Source organism: Rutilus rutilus (assembly GCF_951802725.1).
Source record: "Rutilus rutilus genome assembly, chromosome: 10".
Classification (NCBI taxonomy): Eukaryota; Metazoa; Chordata; class Actinopteri; order Cypriniformes; family Leuciscidae; genus Rutilus; species Rutilus rutilus.
In genome coordinates this window covers 15,853,013-15,871,024 of record NC_140215.1, presented here as the reverse complement: position 1 = coordinate 15,871,024, position 18,012 = coordinate 15,853,013, and the positions used below count along the sequence as shown (strand labels likewise).

At 36.5% G+C, this 18,012-nt stretch overlaps 1 protein-coding gene across 2 annotated transcripts in view; it reads left to right on the top strand.

The window, feature by feature from the left end:
• The first annotated feature begins 809 nt into the window (after positions 1-809).
• rnf17 (ring finger protein 17) overlaps positions 810-18,012 on the top strand; it is a 36,359-nt gene continuing 19,156 nt past the window's right edge. The window contains exons 1-12 of one of the 2 annotated variants that reach the window (XM_084422155.1): positions 810-934; positions 1,160-1,275; positions 7,264-7,361; positions 7,541-7,628; positions 8,958-9,038; positions 9,310-9,413; positions 9,528-9,696; positions 11,394-11,470; positions 11,615-11,689; positions 13,360-13,535; positions 13,616-13,720; positions 13,839-13,997. In XM_084422155.1, coding sequence (XP_084278281.1) covers positions 880-934; positions 1,160-1,275; positions 7,264-7,361; positions 7,541-7,628; positions 8,958-9,038; positions 9,310-9,413; positions 9,528-9,696; positions 11,394-11,470; positions 11,615-11,689; positions 13,360-13,535; positions 13,616-13,720; positions 13,839-13,997 — 1,303 coding nt within the window. In that variant the 5' untranslated portion in view covers positions 810-879. The remainder of the gene's footprint in view (positions 935-1,159; positions 1,276-7,263; positions 7,362-7,540; positions 7,629-8,957; positions 9,039-9,309; positions 9,414-9,527; positions 9,697-11,393; positions 11,471-11,614; positions 11,690-13,359; positions 13,536-13,615; positions 13,721-13,838; positions 13,998-18,012) is intronic. The other variant, XM_084422156.1, reaches the window with a different exon arrangement.

Sequence of the window (18,012 nt, the reverse complement as noted above, 5' to 3'; positions counted from 1 at the left end):
GGTGATGGGGGGTATACTGAGGAGAGTTACTGACCCATATATCAATTAAACAATATCCAGCCTCACACCCAAAATCACTTTTATATTCACAAAATTCATGTTTTATGGGGATATCCCACAGACATAGCCTAATGATTTTTATGCTGTACAAACTGTATATTCTATCCTCTAACCCTAAACCTACACAGAAAAGTTTCTGCATTTTTACATAAAAAAAATAAATAAAACACACACACACACACACACACACACACACACACACACACACACACACACACACACACACTTAAATGATTTATAAGGTGTTTTCCTTGTGGGGACCAAAAAAAAAATGTCCAGACAAGGACAAGGATTTTGGATATTACCACATCTTTGTGGGGACATTATGTCCCAGTGAGGTAGGGTATACCTGAACCAAACACACATTACTTTTTTTTTTTTTTTTACCTTTGTTCATTTAGAATAATGGTTGTTGAAATTGACATTTGGATGAATTAAATAGTGTCTATGAATGGAAAAAAATGGCGATTAACAATAACAAAATAGGATAACAATAGCAAAAATATTAACAGTAAATGATGCAATATATATATATATATATATATATATATATTATTATTGAACAAGTGACATCTCAGATGTCGGCACTCAATTTAAAAGAGAACTTCTGATTGGATTATAGTACATCGAAACCAGAGCCGTCATATTTAACGGCTCTGACCGAAACAAGCGATGCAAAAGTAACGAAGGCTCTGATTGGACACACCCAGCGATGAGAAATTCTGATTGGACGATTGGCGAGCGAGCTCATCAGTTAATGAAACAGGTCAGAGACAGTCAGATAGGAGAGAGACTCTCTCACAAGTAGGTCTGTGGAAAATGTTGGAGACGGCGGTTGCATGTAATATCTGTGGCGCATCCTACACATTACCCGGTAACAAACAGCTAAACTTGAATGTTATGATAATTCGAAAGTGTATTTTACGTTACTAGGCTTTTTTATTTTTTCTGATCCTACACGCTCATGTTTGAAAACAACGTGACTGAAAATTCCAGAAAAGCGTTATAATAGGCATTTATGTAGTTGTCATGGTTTATAAAATCTAATGTAAATATTGTGGGTTTATTAATCTGCTGGATTATGCTTTTTATTTTTCAGAAGATGAAGCTGTGGGGAATCTCCCGCACGTGCTGTTGTGCAGTCATATCTTTTGCAGCACATGTCTGCGCGCGCTCGAGTCACCTCAGAAAGTCATCACGTGTCCGGAATGTCAGGTAGTTTACATGGATGAGGAAAAAAGGCCAGGGGAAAATTATATTGTCAGTGAATAACTACTTAAATTTCAGTTTCTTCCTCTCCCAAAGTTGTATCCCTGCAGAAGACAGGCATTTTTTGAGTTATACGGCCCCCTTGCATTTTATAATGTTCTTGTCTACATGGCTTGACAGTCCCTCGTCACTGACTATGCTTTTATCGTTTGTAAAAGAGCAGTGTATCCACCTTTTTCCTAACGAGCCTACAATGGGAGGCACTTCCGGTTGGGTGAAGTTCCACTCAAAAAGACTGAAACAAATTTTCTTTCTTGTTCTATATTCAGAAGTCAGGAGAATAACGTAATGCTTGGTACTTTAATGTGACGCATTACAGACTTGGTCGGTGTCGAGTCATAGCTGGGGCGTGGCGTGAGGGAAAACAATCCTTTCCCCCTCACTGAAAAGAATGGCGTTAACCCAGTAACGTTATGGCCTACATAGAATCATTTCTGCCACTCGACAGAGCAAGAAACATAGAAAAACTGAGCCGTATTGTCTGGACAGTATCTGTGACTGGACAAACGAACCAACGGAATTGCCAGATATGTCATTTTCTCGTCAAAATGCATGCTGCTCCCCCAAATATTACACGATTACAGTCTTTCGATAAAGTTCATTAGTGTTCCTGAATTTAATGGATTTAGAGTATGCATTACATTTAACATTTTAAAGCAACACCAAAGATTCTTTTGTACCTTAAAATAATGTTTCCAAAATCGTTTCAGTGGTTCATCAACTCGTAACAGGGTGAACGGCACTTCTGCATTCGCTTTGCGGCCCTTTATTGGCTATAACTGCACAATGCAAGTTTGCCAGATCGGGTAACGGATCTGTAGTTCGAATGAGACATAAGAAACTACAAATTTGACTTGCTTTACGGCAATCGTTATAATGTCATTATTTAGTTTTTCTTCGTTTCTGATGTCGCAATACATCATACTTTCATAAAATCATGCAACATACTCTACCTTGTCTGTGGACATTATTTCCAAAGCCGGTGCTGGATAAACAAATAGTGTGCATGCGACAGTAGGGTGTGTTAGGCTAAATGATTTACGACAGCGGTAATGGACAGTTCAGCTTCCAACCTATAGGGGGACCGAAGAGGAAAAAGGGTGTTTAGGTATAAGTTTGTTTGGGCTAGAATATAAACATGAAATGCGCAGAGTCTAATGTAAACCGTTAATTTACCGCAGTAGGTTACCATGTTTAACAAAAATTTGTCAAAAGCCAGTTATTGATGAGCTGTTTGGCATCAATGACACAGGTTTAGATAAAGTTTATATATCTGTCAGTTTTCTGTTGTCTTGCATGCATGTAGTTTTATTTGTTAAAATATTCGTTTTTTTTTTTTTACAGCCATGCACAAATGAATTCCTAGTTTCTATGGGTTTCAGCATTTGCATTTTACAGAGCAAATTCGGAGTTGAGTTGGCTCGATGGTGTTTTTAGCCCCCGATGGCTCCTTAGAGGCAGCTAACCCTAACCTCAACCTTAAACCTACCCATCCCCTCGCTGCCTGCAAGGCGCCGTTGGGGGCTAAAAACACCAAACACCGTTGAGTTGTCTGTCCGTGTCGCAATATTATTAATTGCCATGAAATTCCTCACAAAAATAATTTTATTTGCTTTTTTATAGCAACCGTCTTCATCGAAAGACTGGGTGATTTATGAAGTAGGCTATTATGTAGTGTATAATATTTGGAGGAGCAGCATGCATTTTGACAAGAAAATTTCATTCAAGTGTTGTACATGTAATGTGACTATCAGCTTGTAAGCTTGAAGCAAAAACATGAGCCCAGCACTTGAAGACTTTTGAATGTTTTGTACATCAATAACCTCATATATTTTGTCGCTATGTGATATAGCTCAACGTGAAAAACGACTTTATTGATAAAGCAGTTTTTTGATGCAGTTCGAGTCCCGTGACAAGTATGACTTTATTGGCGTTTTTGTTAAACAAACTTTTGCCATTCCAAGTAATTAAATCCCTTGGTTTTCATCTTACAATAATACCAACATCACGTAGTAAAATGTTTAATTGTAATGGACGTATTTCACAGGCTTTCGGAATAGTAGAATGGCTCTGTCTGTTTATCCCGCAGTATAATAACTGCCAAAACTTACTTTTTTAACTTTATTAGAGGTGCAGAAGGCCACACAGCAACTTTTTTGTTATTGCACAAAGGATGTACATAACTTTATACCTTTTATCATTAAAGAAGAGACATAAAAGAACAGGCTTGTAGTTGTTTTGTGTCGTTAAATAAATGTATCAATAATTGAAAGGGGAAAAAAACATTCTCAGACCTGGCAATTTTTTGTATAAATTTCAGTACCCCATCAGAAGCTATACAAATAATAAGTTCCCAAGTAATTGTTAGAGTAAACAGTAATTTAAAAAAACTAAAAACAAAGAAGTTGCAAGCAACCGTACAAATAAATTCAAAAGAAAAAAGAAATTAAAGAGCTTGTTTTTCAGGCAGGCCTAGGTCTACCATTAGTATTAAAGTTAGAAATACTAGAGAAATTGATGTGTAATGTTTAATTGTAAATCTTAAAAATAGTAATATGAAATAGTTGTAAGCCTAAATATGTCCAATTTAAGACATGTACAGTAGGTAGGAAATACAAAAGCCCTGACACGGAGCGGATAAGTACAGTATAAAGCAAAAGAGAGCAAACTTTGAAATGACCCCTCAAAAATGTCAGTAATTAAATGTTTCTTTCCTTATTTAAGTGGGGGTGTAATAGTCTCCATATTTGTCAAAGTAAATGGCATTCAGTTAATTTTCACATGTTAAGGAAACCACTCAAATTAGCCTGTAGTGATGTCATGCACTTACTAGAGCCATGAGAAGTAACTTAAAATTATACTTCAATCACATGAACTATTGCAGTGGTTCTCAATTCCAGTCCTCGGGACCCCTTGCTCTGCACATTTTGTATGTCTCTCTTATCTGACACACTCAGTTCAGTTCATGGAGTCTCTCCTAATGAGCTGATGATCTGGTTCAGGTGTGTTAACCCTCTGGGGACCAAGCTGTTTTTGGGGCCCTTGAGATGTTCTGACATGCTCTGACATTTGTGCTTTTTTCAGTTATTTATAAACATGTTAATGGCAAAGGTGTAAATTCACTCTATATAGCACAAACAGGCCTACCATAATATGCGAGCAACATGTATGTAGATGTTTGTATTTTTAAGAGAATAATGTTTATGCGTGGTTATTTAAAAAAATAAAAATGAAAGTTGCTGAAATAAGACAACAAAACTCATACAAAATATGTGCCCACAAGACTTTTGACTAATGGATGTTTTCTCTTCGAGTTCTAGCTTCAAAATTATGTGAAAATAGTCTTGCTTTATCGTTCACAAAAAAAAATACATTGATTTAAATGGTGTAAAACAGGTTTTGCTTGGAAAGCCAATATGCGAGGGGGAGGAGTAGTTTACACCTTAGTCCCACCCACTCTGTATAATGACTCTGCATAATTAGCCATTCATTCAGGTGTGACACTGACTGAGCCACAATGCAAGGACAAAATATATATTTTGAAAAAGACTTATATTGACCATTTAAGATTTTGCTTACATCTATCTTGTAAATATGTTTTGCTATTTTATTAAAAAGGTTACAATTACAACAATAATTACAATTTCAGCAATATTTCTGCAAAAAAGTACTCTTTCTTTGTAAAAAAAAAAAAAAAAGATTATAGGCCTACATTTGATCATATGTATTCATTAGTTTGAATATAGCCAACATTGGAACATCTTAGTCTATGACTTTATTTTTGACAAAATAGTATTTTATATATATGAGCAGAAAAGCTTATTTGATGTGACAGTATATTCTACAGTAAAAACTGTACCCAAATCTAGTCAACAAAATGTTGTCTTTCATACTTCGCCTGACTGTAACGTTGTTTTTATGAAATATTAGGGCATAGCCTATAAATGTTAATTTGCAGTTTAATACGTTGCTTATACAAATACATTTTATTTCAACATATTTCAGTCGATTTTTACTCATCTCAGTAGGCTCTAGCAAAGCAGTTTATTCTTTCACACACAGACGCGCGATTCATATTTAGGCTAAACAGTCTTTACAAATATGTACCCTTCATTCATCTCACAGAAACGCGATTCATATTTAGGCTAAACAGTCTTTACAAATATGTACCCTTCATTCATCTCACAGAAACGCGATTCATATTATAGAAACGCGATTCATCTTTTTGTTTACATAGGCCTACACTAACGTTATTCCATAACGTTATTCCACATTAACACTTGAGAAAGGATAACTTAGCCTACCTCACTCCTCAGCGGGATCTGCTCCTCATATCAGCACGGAAAATTTTCTCCATAAGGTAGGCTATATTATGCCTCTTTGTTTACAGCTGATGTGGGCGTTTCACAGACTGAAATGGTTCTCAGAATTTGCGTTTGAATAGCACGCGCTCTCCGGGGCGTGGTCGAATTACTGTGAATCATCTCGTAATGAGCTCGACTGGAGTCGCTCTCTTTTTATACAGATTACAGAAGCTGATAATATTTGTTTTTTATATAAATTACTTCATTTAAAAGCTGCGATCTCAAGCTTTATGCCCGTGGGTCTGTTTGCCTGTTTGACTGAATTTTCGAGGAGTTATAGATCATTTTCGAACGCGTTTCAAATGGGAGTTTACTGACAGAGAGAAGGCAGAAATAGCATCATGTTAGTTTTTCTTTATTTGTCAAAAAGCAAAACACTTTATTTTTATTGTGAGTATACAGAAAAAAAATAGAAACTGAACAGGATCGATTGATGTATTACACGAAAATGAAAGATCAAAATTAACAGCATTTTGTGTTTATTTTTCATTGCTAAAAAAAAAACCGAGCAAAACGCGCGGGCGCGTTTTTGGTCCCCAGAGGGTTAAATAAGGGAGACATACAAAATGTGCAGAGCAGCGGGTCCCGAGGACTGGAATTGAGAACCGCTGAACTATTGTATATAATAAATTCACAAAATTGATCATATCCTGACTCTAAATTTAATTGGATTGGATCTTTACTAAAATAAAATATTTGGGATACAAACCCTTGGTTTTCAGTGCTACTGAAGCAGCAATATCTGTTTATTAAATGCTCCTATGGAATGGGATTATTAGAGATGCACCGATTACAATTTTCTTGGCCGATTTCCGATTTTTCATTGAGTTTGACCTGCCGATACCGATTTTAACCGATTTCATTTTTTCTAACCACTTTACAGCACACACAAATATTTATTTTTTATCTCGTCTTTAATAGAACATTTTGCATAAAACATAGAAATGTTTTTTAACAGATAATCGCTATAAAATGGAACTATATAAATTACTCCTGCTGTGGTAAATTAAAAGTTAATTAAAATTAAACTAAAAGAAAGCTTTTACTGTATATTCTGACTAGTTTACTCATTTTTAACAAAAAATTATAAAACACCATATAGTACTTTTACCCAAACTGAATAATAAAAACAAGTTTTAATGGGTAAATTTTCTATAAATATTATTTTCTGACATAGCCTACTCCAGTTCTTGTTAAAACACACTAGACATGCAAATTCTGTGCATTTTGGGCACTTTTTGTGTGAAATAATACTTTTGTCCATCGAAAGTGTACAAAATACACTTTTGACAGCACGGCAGAAAAAATACGCGCTGCTCATGTGCCGCTCACGCTTACGGTGTGAAACGCCCGTAATTCACGAGGTTTATTGCGTTCTGTTTGCATGTGTGGGTGCATTTGACCGGCATAAAATCGGCATATGTCAAACTAACCGGCCGGTCGCCGGTCATGGCCGTTCACGTGAAAATCGGCCAATTCCGGTCACCAGCCGATCAATCGGTGCATCTCTAGGGATTATATGAAATTGGTGGTGTTAATTATGGAAGTCTTTTTGTTTGTTTTAATATAGATGGAAACCCTGATTGGTGAGGAAGGAGTTGATGGGTTAGAGGTGGACAGCAGAATCATTGGCCTCATCTATACAGCACGGATGAACACAAAGAAAGAGTATTTAGCAAACTGAGATTAATGATATATTCTTAAAGTCCTATATATATATATATATATAATTTTTTTTTTTATTTATTTATTTATTTTATTTTTTTTTAATGTATATTTTTCAGAACTATATTTTAATGAAACATTGGTTCAATAAGTTGCAATTGCAAAATAAACATTATTGTCAGCAGGCATTCTGGAGACAGGTGGAAATCTCAAAGGTTTAGGAGCCCACCCTCATATGCAGCCGTCCACACACAGGAGAATGCTGAAGGGGTACACACACTTTCCACTTGTATGACTTTGACCTGTAGTATATAGTCTCATCCTTTCATTGAGATCAGGTTCACTTAAATATTCTCAGCTCAAGGTTAGAGCTCAGTAATGTATGTATGCAGGGTTTCCCATACATTCATTAATTTGTGGCGGCCCGCCACATATCAACGCTGACCGCCACGGATTGATTCAGATTTTTTAACTATTTAATATGGGTAAAATTGTATTTTATTCGCGCTGCTTGCTCCCCCTCTCTCTCACAAACTGACAATGGAGGCACGACTAGCCCCTCCTTCTCTTACCGCACGATCTGAATCAAAACATGAGCATTTAGAGGGCGGATTGTTGCCGGTGCTTAATGCTTATTCCCCCAGCGAAGATTCCAGAATCAATCCGGAGTTGAATGGTTAGTATAATGAACACTGTTGCTCAACATAACTCTGAGAAGTTGTCTAGATGTTAAGCGCGGTCGCGTTTCATTACAGATTCGCGCAAAACTTTTGCGATTTTTTTTTCTAAATATCAATTAACATTACAACTATTGCGAAATGACGCCGTTTCCATTAACCGATGTTATGCGACTAAAACGTAATTTGTTCCTCTCGCGATCAGTCATTCCAAAAATCATTGCAACGGACGTTGGTAGGTTCATATCACAGCCACCACACTAGACATTATATTATTATTATCTCCAGGTTCAGGTGTGTGTTGGTTTTTGTCCACCTCAATCTCCAGGTGTGCGTGTGTGTGTGTCTGAGTCTGTGTGTGTCCACCTCCAGGTCCAGTTTGGTGTGTGTGTGTGTGAGCCTGTGTGTGTGTCTGAGTCTGTGTTTGGGTCCGAGTGTGTGTGAGTGTGTGTCTGTGTTTGAATCTGTGTGTGTGAGTCTTTTTGAATGTGTGAGTGTGTGTGAGCCTGTGTTTGAGTGTGTGAGCCTGTGTTTGAGTGTGTCAGTAAGTTTGTGAGTTTGTGTGTGTGTGTGTGTGTCCAGTTCCAGGTTTGTGTGTGAGCAAAATTTGCAAAAAAAAGTCTGTGGAGCAGTCATAGCATAGAAATGTAGCAATGTCAAAGTCTTTAAGTTATCTGACACTAAGTGTTGGCAATGGGAATGTGTACTTGTCAATAAAAATATATGATATATATATAAACATTATATATATATATATATGATATATTTAACTTAATCACCCAAACCCCCCCCCCCCCCCCCACCCCCCCACCCCCCCACCCCCCCGGTCCTCGTTCCTCAAACACCACACCACCGCAAATAGAATCTAATTCTGTGGGAAACACTGGTATGTATGTGTGTGTGTCTATGTATGTTTGTGTAGAGGCCAGATGTAGTTAAAGTTTTGGATGAAGCTCTCATTAAAGCAATGGAAAACCTGAATCAACTTGATACACTTCACCAGGTAAAATGAGAAACTGTACAAACAAACTTCTGTAACCTTATTTTGTAGGAATGATTGACTGGGCAACTGATTTTTGTCAAGAGATGTTACGAGACACATTCATGTTTTTGATTAAAGATTACATAGACACGGTTTTTAATAATTAATGTGTAGAGATACATTTATAATAAACATTGTCTTTTGTCATTCATGATTTCATGGTGATTTTAAACCTCTTGAATAGTATAAGCGATATTGCTGATTTGTGAAGCTTGTGTTTTGTGTATTTAAGACTCTTGCTAATGGTATTCATGCTCAGCTGAGAAAAGAAAGAACTCGAATTGTCAGAGAAATTGATGAGGCCATTAACAAAGTAAAGAGCATTCTGGCGAAAAGGTATGTGGAAAGAATTTTTAGAGGCACAAACTGATATGAAACATTCTGTGGAGTTTTATAGGTCACAGACTTGGCAAATAATGCTTCTCATCAAGAACTTTGTGGAATTTGTAGACGGAGTACGTTGGTGTCAAAATTGAACGCTGTTGATCATCTCTTCACGGATGGTTGGAACGAGTGTAAGAGGATCGAAAAGCAGGTAAAAGATCTGCGCACAGCCATCCAGAAAGCTCGACACGTTCGTCAGGTTCCTTCTCTGGAGACCTATTGCAACCTAGACAAGGTAACGCTGTACTAGATGCCATACAGAGTTCTGTTTAATGTTAAATGATCTCGATGACTTAATTTCTTAAGTTTAGTTTTAAATTCTAGGAACTAAGGCAAGTAAGATAGTTAGTAGCTAGTAGTTAGAAACTCTGAATTTTGTGAAAGCTCTAACTTCTCGTGTGGGTGAAGTGTAATTCTATTATAATCCTTGTTACCTAGTGTGCTTTTGTTCTTAAATGGTTTTTTTTTTCTTTCTTTTTTCTACATTTATTCCACATTCCACCTCAAACAAACATTTTTATCAGATTTATTTCAGATACTGTATGTATCAGGCATGAAAACTCCTCACCTTTCGGCGAAATTCGCCGTTTTAAAAAAAGGGTCACCTACGTGATTTGTGCAGATCCGATGAGAAAATATTTATGGGGGGGGGGGGGCTGAGGCTGAGGCTGAGGCTGAGGCCGAGGCCAGCATTTATCCCCTATAAAGTTACCATAAACTTCGCAGCTTTAAAAAAACAATCATCATTCCTAATGCCGAAACATGACAGCCAATACGAGTCAGAGTAACGTTAGGCCAGAAATGTTTTCAAAGTCTTTTATTACACCGCGAGTCTGACAACTGGACTGCCGAACAAACCGCACGTCGGAAAGCAAGCCTGAGGTAAGTTAGCTAACAATGTTAACTGTCCTGTCAGATACAGACAGCGATGTTGCCAATGTCATTATTTTTATATTTTGATATAGAAGTGGGCGAGATAATATCGCGAGCGGGCGCGGGCGCCGTGAGCGCTGAGTGAGCAGGAACAAGTAGCAGTGTTATTCATTGTGTGGCTCGCGAGCCTCATGTGGCTCACCAAGCTTTAATTTGTGGCTCGCATGGCGGTAAATAATACGGTGATATGATAATGCATTCACTAGAGATATTTCATAAAAACATTTATAACAAGTAGGGCTTTAACATAACCCATTAAAAACTCAAAGTGTCAGCTCTATTACAAATATTTTCGATCGGATTGAAAGGGGTGGTTTATCGAGAGAACGTGAAAAAACTTGATCGATTGAAAACCGAAACTGAAAGTACGACGTATGACGCGCTGAACGAGCTGTTCTCCTGATGAATAAAGTGTCATATAAATGAATGAGTATCCTTTAATTCTATAATTCTCCTTTCACTCAGCATCTGTGAAGTGAAGCAGGACAACGGCTCACCAGTCCTTGTTTCAGATTATCATACAGACGACTTGTTTGGGGCATTTTTAATGCGTGATAAATAGTAGTAGTAAATAGTTTTTTTTTTCTCTGACACCCGATGAAACACATAGTTCAGCGGCCCACTGGTTCTTTTCTTGATTGACATTGGGCTAGCCCAATCACATCTTTAATGTGAAGTATAGAAATATACTCTTTCAAGTATAGAAATTAGTACAAAACTAATTATGAAAGTTTCCTTTATTTTTCAGTGCATTTGTTTTACAATATGGCTATTACTATCATGGGATTAATATTATAACTATTCTTGTAGTAGTAATGTAGACAGACACTGTAACTAAAAGAGTTTTGAATTTTGAATTTTATATGCCGCATCCTTCTCACCTTTTTTACCCCTGACCTGTTTTCATGCCTGATGTATATATAATTATTTAAGGCAACACAGTAGTATCTTAAACCTTCTCTCAAATTTGTTGCTATATTTTTTTTTAATGGTTTTAAGATTTTGGAGACTCTACAAATTCCAGTGGATGTTGAGTCATATGACATGAGCTGTCTGTCATTGCGTTCAGGACTCAGGTAGATGACCATCGTACACAATTAGTTTCAGAGCTCCAGAATGCAATTAATAGTCACAAAATGAATGCACACAGCTCTGCTGTTTTTACATGCATACAAAAAGAAAGGGAATAATTTACTCTTAATTTTGTTTTTTATTTATAGGTGCAGTCTTCAGATAGACAATCTTACTGAAAGTATGAGAAACTGTCTTAAAATCACAGATGTCGATGATGGTTGGTAAGTGTTTATAGAATGTGCTTTATTAAATGTGTGTAAAACCTATTGACATGATTTTTGTCATTTTATTATCATGTCAGTAGGGATGAAACAATGACCGGTTTCACAATAAAATGTCCTGACGGTTAGTATTATCGGTTAAAATTTAATTATCCTGAAAACCGTGTTTGATTTATCGCGATTTTGAAAATGTGCGGTAAATCCTGTCTTGGCAGCATTAGTCTGACGCAGGCGCACAAATGAAACGTTGTTTTTTTGTATGAGAAGACATGGCGGAAGGCAGTGACGGCGCTCGGGAGAATTTCAGCCTTCTAAGAGGACCAAATATGAGGTGTGCTCATATTTTGCCTTTTACAAAAGTCCTGTGGGAAACTTATGAGAGGATGGTCCCCCTGTCTGCAGAACATGTAAAAAGAAAGTCCCTGCAAAAGGGGAAACACTTCAAATCATATTCATGACCACCACCCTCTTTTATATCAAACGCAAGGTAAATTAACTTTTACCTCAATAGCAAAATTAAGTTGGGGAAATAATTGGACACAAAATATTGTTTTGAGTTGAAAGTTTATCTCACCTGTAATTAACGCAAAGCTTCCGCAAAAAAAAAAAATTCGTAGCAAGTGGCTTTGAACCAAGCGAACAAACGATTTCAAACAAGACTATTAAAGGTGTAGTTCACTTTAAAATAAAAATTTGCCCATGATTTACTCACCCTCAAGCCATCCTTGGTGTATATGACTTTCTTCTTTCAGACGAATACAATCGGAGTAAACACCCTGACGCTTCCGAGCTTTATAATGGCAGTGGATTGCAACCAACAGATTGAAGCTCAAAAACGTGCATCCATCCATTATATAAGAACTCCAAACGGCTCTGGGGGTTAATAAAAGCTCTCAGAAGCCAAACAATGAGTTTGTGTAACTGAGATGTTTTAAAATCTTACCCATTTATAAATCCATTTGCTACAGTGTACAAAACAATCGTCAGGACAAGATGATCACTACAACAATATTATAGTAGTGTTAATACTACAGTCCTCTGATTTCATTTTCAAAACAATCAAAAACTGAGACGCAAGACTGCAAGTTGCAGAATGAAACGAGAGAGCTCATCCGCGGTGATACAAGAGACATGGATGTGCGCGCTGTTATAATAATGCGTTGCTATTGATGACGGTCATATGATTTAAAGCTGCAGTATGTAACATTTGCATGCGTCTTGCGGAAGAACATCGTAGCCGGAGCTACTTCTCTCTGTTTATGTCTGATGAATCACGCAGGTACTGGGCTACTCCGCAGTTTTACAACCCGTACCAGCCTAAAATAGTCAGAATATAAACCCTTATTATATGTGTACCGTAGTATAATAATACAAAAACACGGTTTTGAAAATGGATTCATGATTTACTCGCTCATATACATTTTGTAAATTTGGGGGGAAAAAAAGTTACATACTGCAGCTTTAATGTTTATGCTTAAAAGAATTGCATAGTTGATCATTTTATTTGTTGTTTGTTGATTTTTTTCAAATATAAAATTTGTTAATGTTTTCAGTGTGTATCAGTTCTTTTGATACATTTTTAAAACCGTGATAATATTGATAATCGTTATAACTTTGGTCACTATAATCATGATATGAAATTTTCATACCGTTTCATCTCTACATGCCAGTATCAAAGAAGTAACTGTGGAGCCTTTCCAACATGTGAAAAGTGCTGAGGAAGTCTGGGACAGCTCCAGTCAGTCTGTTCCGAGAAATGCAGACCCCATTCCCAAAAAACAAAAAGTCACACACAGCCCAAGTTTTATGGATGATACAGATACAGGAACAGAGAAAGTGGAAATAGGTGTGTGTTTTCAGGGCTGGGTAAAAATATTGATAGTGATGGTTATTTTTATTTTATTTACTGAGCTCATGTTTTTTTAGCACGCAGTTACCCGGTTGCTGAACCAAGGTGCAATGAACGGAACAGAGCACTTAGAAAACATCGCAGGCAGCATTTTGAAAAGTCCTCAACTCAACAACCTAAAAGTATGTGCCTCGTTTGTTGGTTAATCAGAAGAATGAAAAAACAAGACAACTTTTTCCTTGTGTTATTGAAGTGCATTTTGTGCCAACCGTGTTTGTTTGTTTGTTTTTTCTTCTGTAGTGGTGCACTATGCACTGGTAACACACATTGTGAACCCTGGACATTTCTACGTACGCTATTTGTTCGAACACAAGGCAGGCCAAAAGTTGGCCAAAAAGATCAACGAATTCTGCTCAGGAGAGAATTGCCACTTCACGTGCAGTGACGAAATCAAGACGGGTATGTGCATGTAATCCCTTAATGTTAATGATAGTTGTGTATTTATCGTTTTTTGTTAGTATTGATTACACAGTGCTTACTTCAAAATTATGCATGGTTATTGAAAAAACTAAAAATCAGATCTTCCAACCTGCACGTATTTTGCGTAGCAGATACGCATTTTGACCTCAAAGTACGCTGGTACGATTTGTCACTCTAAACTACGCAAAAACCTGGTGACGAACTCTGTGCACGCACAGTCCTCAAATAAAGCAACAGTAAAAGAAAAAGAGTTCGACCAATCATTACGCTGGATTCATTCCCCAAATAGCAAGCGGGGATGATTGACACATGCGTAATTCCTAACATTAAAAAGAGACTGAAAATCGACACCAATAAAGAATCCCGCTCGTTCCCCCTTTCACTCCCGCGGCCCGCCGTCTGACTGATTTCATAAGCGAGGACAGTACAGTAGTCACGGTACTTCTAACTCCTGAAGGTAAACGGCCTGGGTTGGATGTGGAAAGTTGAATATTGTATTGAGTTCTCTGGATTCGATGATCACATGGGAGTGATCGCATGGATTATCTTAATTATGAATACTCCGTTTTTCATGGCCCCTCAGATAAGAAGACCTCATTCAGCCATGCAAATTATAAAATGCTCAAGTAATGCGGAACAATAAATCGAAATAAATTTGAAATCGCTATGGCTTAGTGATTATGAAAGTGCTGTGATTTGTGGATTACTGATAAGCGCGAGTCTGGAGAAACGGGCGTTTATTTATTCATTCTCAGTGTTGAGAAACATAGCCTGCATGTGTTATGTTATTGTATTAATAACTAAAGTACCTAATTATGTATTTTGTATGAAAACTAGTGTGTTAGTTACTTATGGATTAAAAAGTACCGTTGTATCAGTGCTGTGCGAGCTTTCTCTCACAAACACGGACGCGCACGCAGAGAGAGAAGATAATTGTAAAATGAAAATTGACAGGCTAAGTTTAAATTTTGTTCTTGCTTGTTTTTTTCTGTCAAAATGTCTGAAAGCATTTTGTATTAACCATCTGTGTTTTTAAAATTTGTTAAATGACGGACATTTTACTGTTAATACAGCCCTCATTATATGTCAGATTCGTCTAACTTTTACTTGATATTCTTTTTAGAATAAGTGATTTGTTTTACTATTATTGGACTCCTGTCTATTCATTGTCAACTGTTTTCTATAAATATGTTTGTATTGGCTAACATAAAAAGATATTTTACAGTTTATTTTTTCATTTTTCTTAAGTCTGTAAAAATGACATTTGTCGACCCCAGAGGGTTAAAAATTAAACCGGTTATGAACATGCCAAATCGAATGGGTCATTGCGATGATACGTGCTAAAATGGACGCTTTAGTACCATACAGCATCAGCATGCACCTGTTCAGAAAGATAAATGTTCAAGTTTATAATGTTTACCTTGTGTTCAGTGTAGGCAGCTTTGAATTAGTTACTGTTTTAGTATGTATTCAAAACTAGACTTGTTGGTTCTCACAGCTGTGATGCGTCATGTCAAAATGTGTGCCCAGTGCAGATACGTTGGATGGGTTTATTATAGTGCTGGGCGGTATACCGAATACCGGTGTTTATTTTTGTTCATTTTTGATATACCGCAATACCGGTACGTCACTTAAACAACGTTCAGAATGCGGCGCGACGCTGTTTGAGAGGGTCCCTTTTCACTGTTGCACTGTGGTGAGGTCACAGCTGTATGTGTTACTAAGCGAGACGGTGAAGATGTAAGTTATTTATTTATTTAAAAATCACCGGCTGCATGTACATTATCACGCTTATTACACGACTACTTGCCACATAAGTAAATAATTAGACACGAAATATTGATCTGAGTTGAAATATATATATATATATATATATATATATAAAATATATATATATATATATATATATATATATATATATATATATATATATATGCACTTGGCTAGGGCTGGGCGATATGGCCAAAAAAAAATATCACGATAAACTTTATGTCAGTCGATATCGATAATTATCACGATAAAAGTCAAATCTTTATTTCTTTCAAGTTTAAAGGCAGATTTTTGCTCCTATGTGAAAGTTGTAGAAACAAGAGTGTTAATTGTGGTTTTAAACTACTCTTTATTGTCAGAACATATCAGGACAAACACTTGCGAAACTGGTGAACATTTTACAAATCTGAGGTAGAACATTCAAACATTTGTCATTTTTCCTTAACAAAATAAATATCTTTATTGGACAATTAATTTCTTAGTTTCTGCATGTGCTAATTTTTATTTGGTAAAATGTAATATTCTGACTGTTTGAGTTTTATTAAACTTATCCATTGGTCATCCAGTATCATGCATTTAGATCATAACAAAAGATAAAACCAGGCATAGCCTGTAGCACCTCACTATCATGGCAAAATGTAACTTTATGGTTTCTATGGTATTTGTATGAAAAACAGTAGTACATTATTACCTAAATACATTATTAAATACTGTAATTATATTTCATTAGTCCTTTAATACATTGTCTACATTAATAATTTAATACAATTCAATATGTATCTCCCACATTTCATGGTGCAGTTAATATTACTAGGCTAACGTTACAGTAAATCCATGGTAAATGATGGGAATTTGTAGACGACAGAAAAGCCTTCTGACAGTATCGTTGTGCACAGTGTTTCTCCTGTTTGTCAGCGCTGTTTCATCTGCCTTTAAACTGGTTTAAATCACTGAGACATTTGTGTTCTTCGCTGAATTCAAGCGCTTCTCACTGGATCTCGTGACCTTGGCCGAGAGCGATCAGAGTAAACGCATCTGCTCTAGTGAGCTTGCGCTGCGCTGCCGTTTGGACTTTGAGCCTAGCGGATAAATGGTCCGTGTGGCGTGCGGTCCAAATGAGTTTCGTTCCGCTTTTGGCGCATAAACATTATCGAACATTTATCGAACTCTTGATATCGTTTTATAGAGAGAAATTATATCGCGATAATTATTGTTATCGTTTTATCGCCCAGCCCTACACTTGGCTGAAAACCGAAAAATTACTGAAAACAATTATTCATTTCTTCTTTTAAATTAAATTTTTTTTGTTTAATTGTATGATTATTAGATTGTTTAATTAAATTGAATAATTTTACTGAATCTATCGGTACCAATATATCGGCAAAACCGATGAATCGGTCGACCTCTAGTCTTAGCTGTTACTTTGTGTATTTTAGCACATCTGAAATGCTGTATACGCTGATTTCACGCAGCCGCCATTTTGAACTTGAAAGTGAGGCTCCGGTGGGAAGAACCCCGGAAGTACAGATAAACAACAATGCCTTGGACTACCAACCTGAAGCTGCTGCCGCGATTTACACTATTGGAAGATAATTTCTAATATAGGATATGTATATAGTTCATTCCTGCTTCGTTTTTTACTCTCTGAATTATATATAAAAAATTTATTTTATTTATAAATAAATTTCACTGTATATAGTCTAAAGTATGAAAGAAATGTATGTACAGTTTTAGAATCGACACAACATCATTAAACACAACAATACGCCATCGCATTCACGACTCTCCTATGATTAAAGGCGACACTTCCGGTTTTCTTCCCACCGGAGCCTCGCTTTCGATTTCAAAATAACGGCTGCGTGAAATCAGCGTATTGACCAATCAGCTACCAGTATCGTAACTGTGTTCTATATTATGGGATTATGATATAAGGCTGTCAAAATGGCTGATAAGTTAAATTTGAATTTCTTTCCTAAATATTAGCAAAATTCTAATTACATTCAAGTTAGAGGAAAAAAGTACAGTATTGTCTCCTATGCCCACAAGAGGGCGCAAACGAGCGCAGTAAGCAAATATAAACCAAATCAGGCATCGCATCTTTTATTGAAATCTTTTAAGTGACATTCACTTTTTAAAATGCATTTACTTTTGAAACCATTGTTCTTAAATAAAATGTAATTTCCTTAATGTGCATGCAAGGAAAATTAGGTTACAATAGTGCATA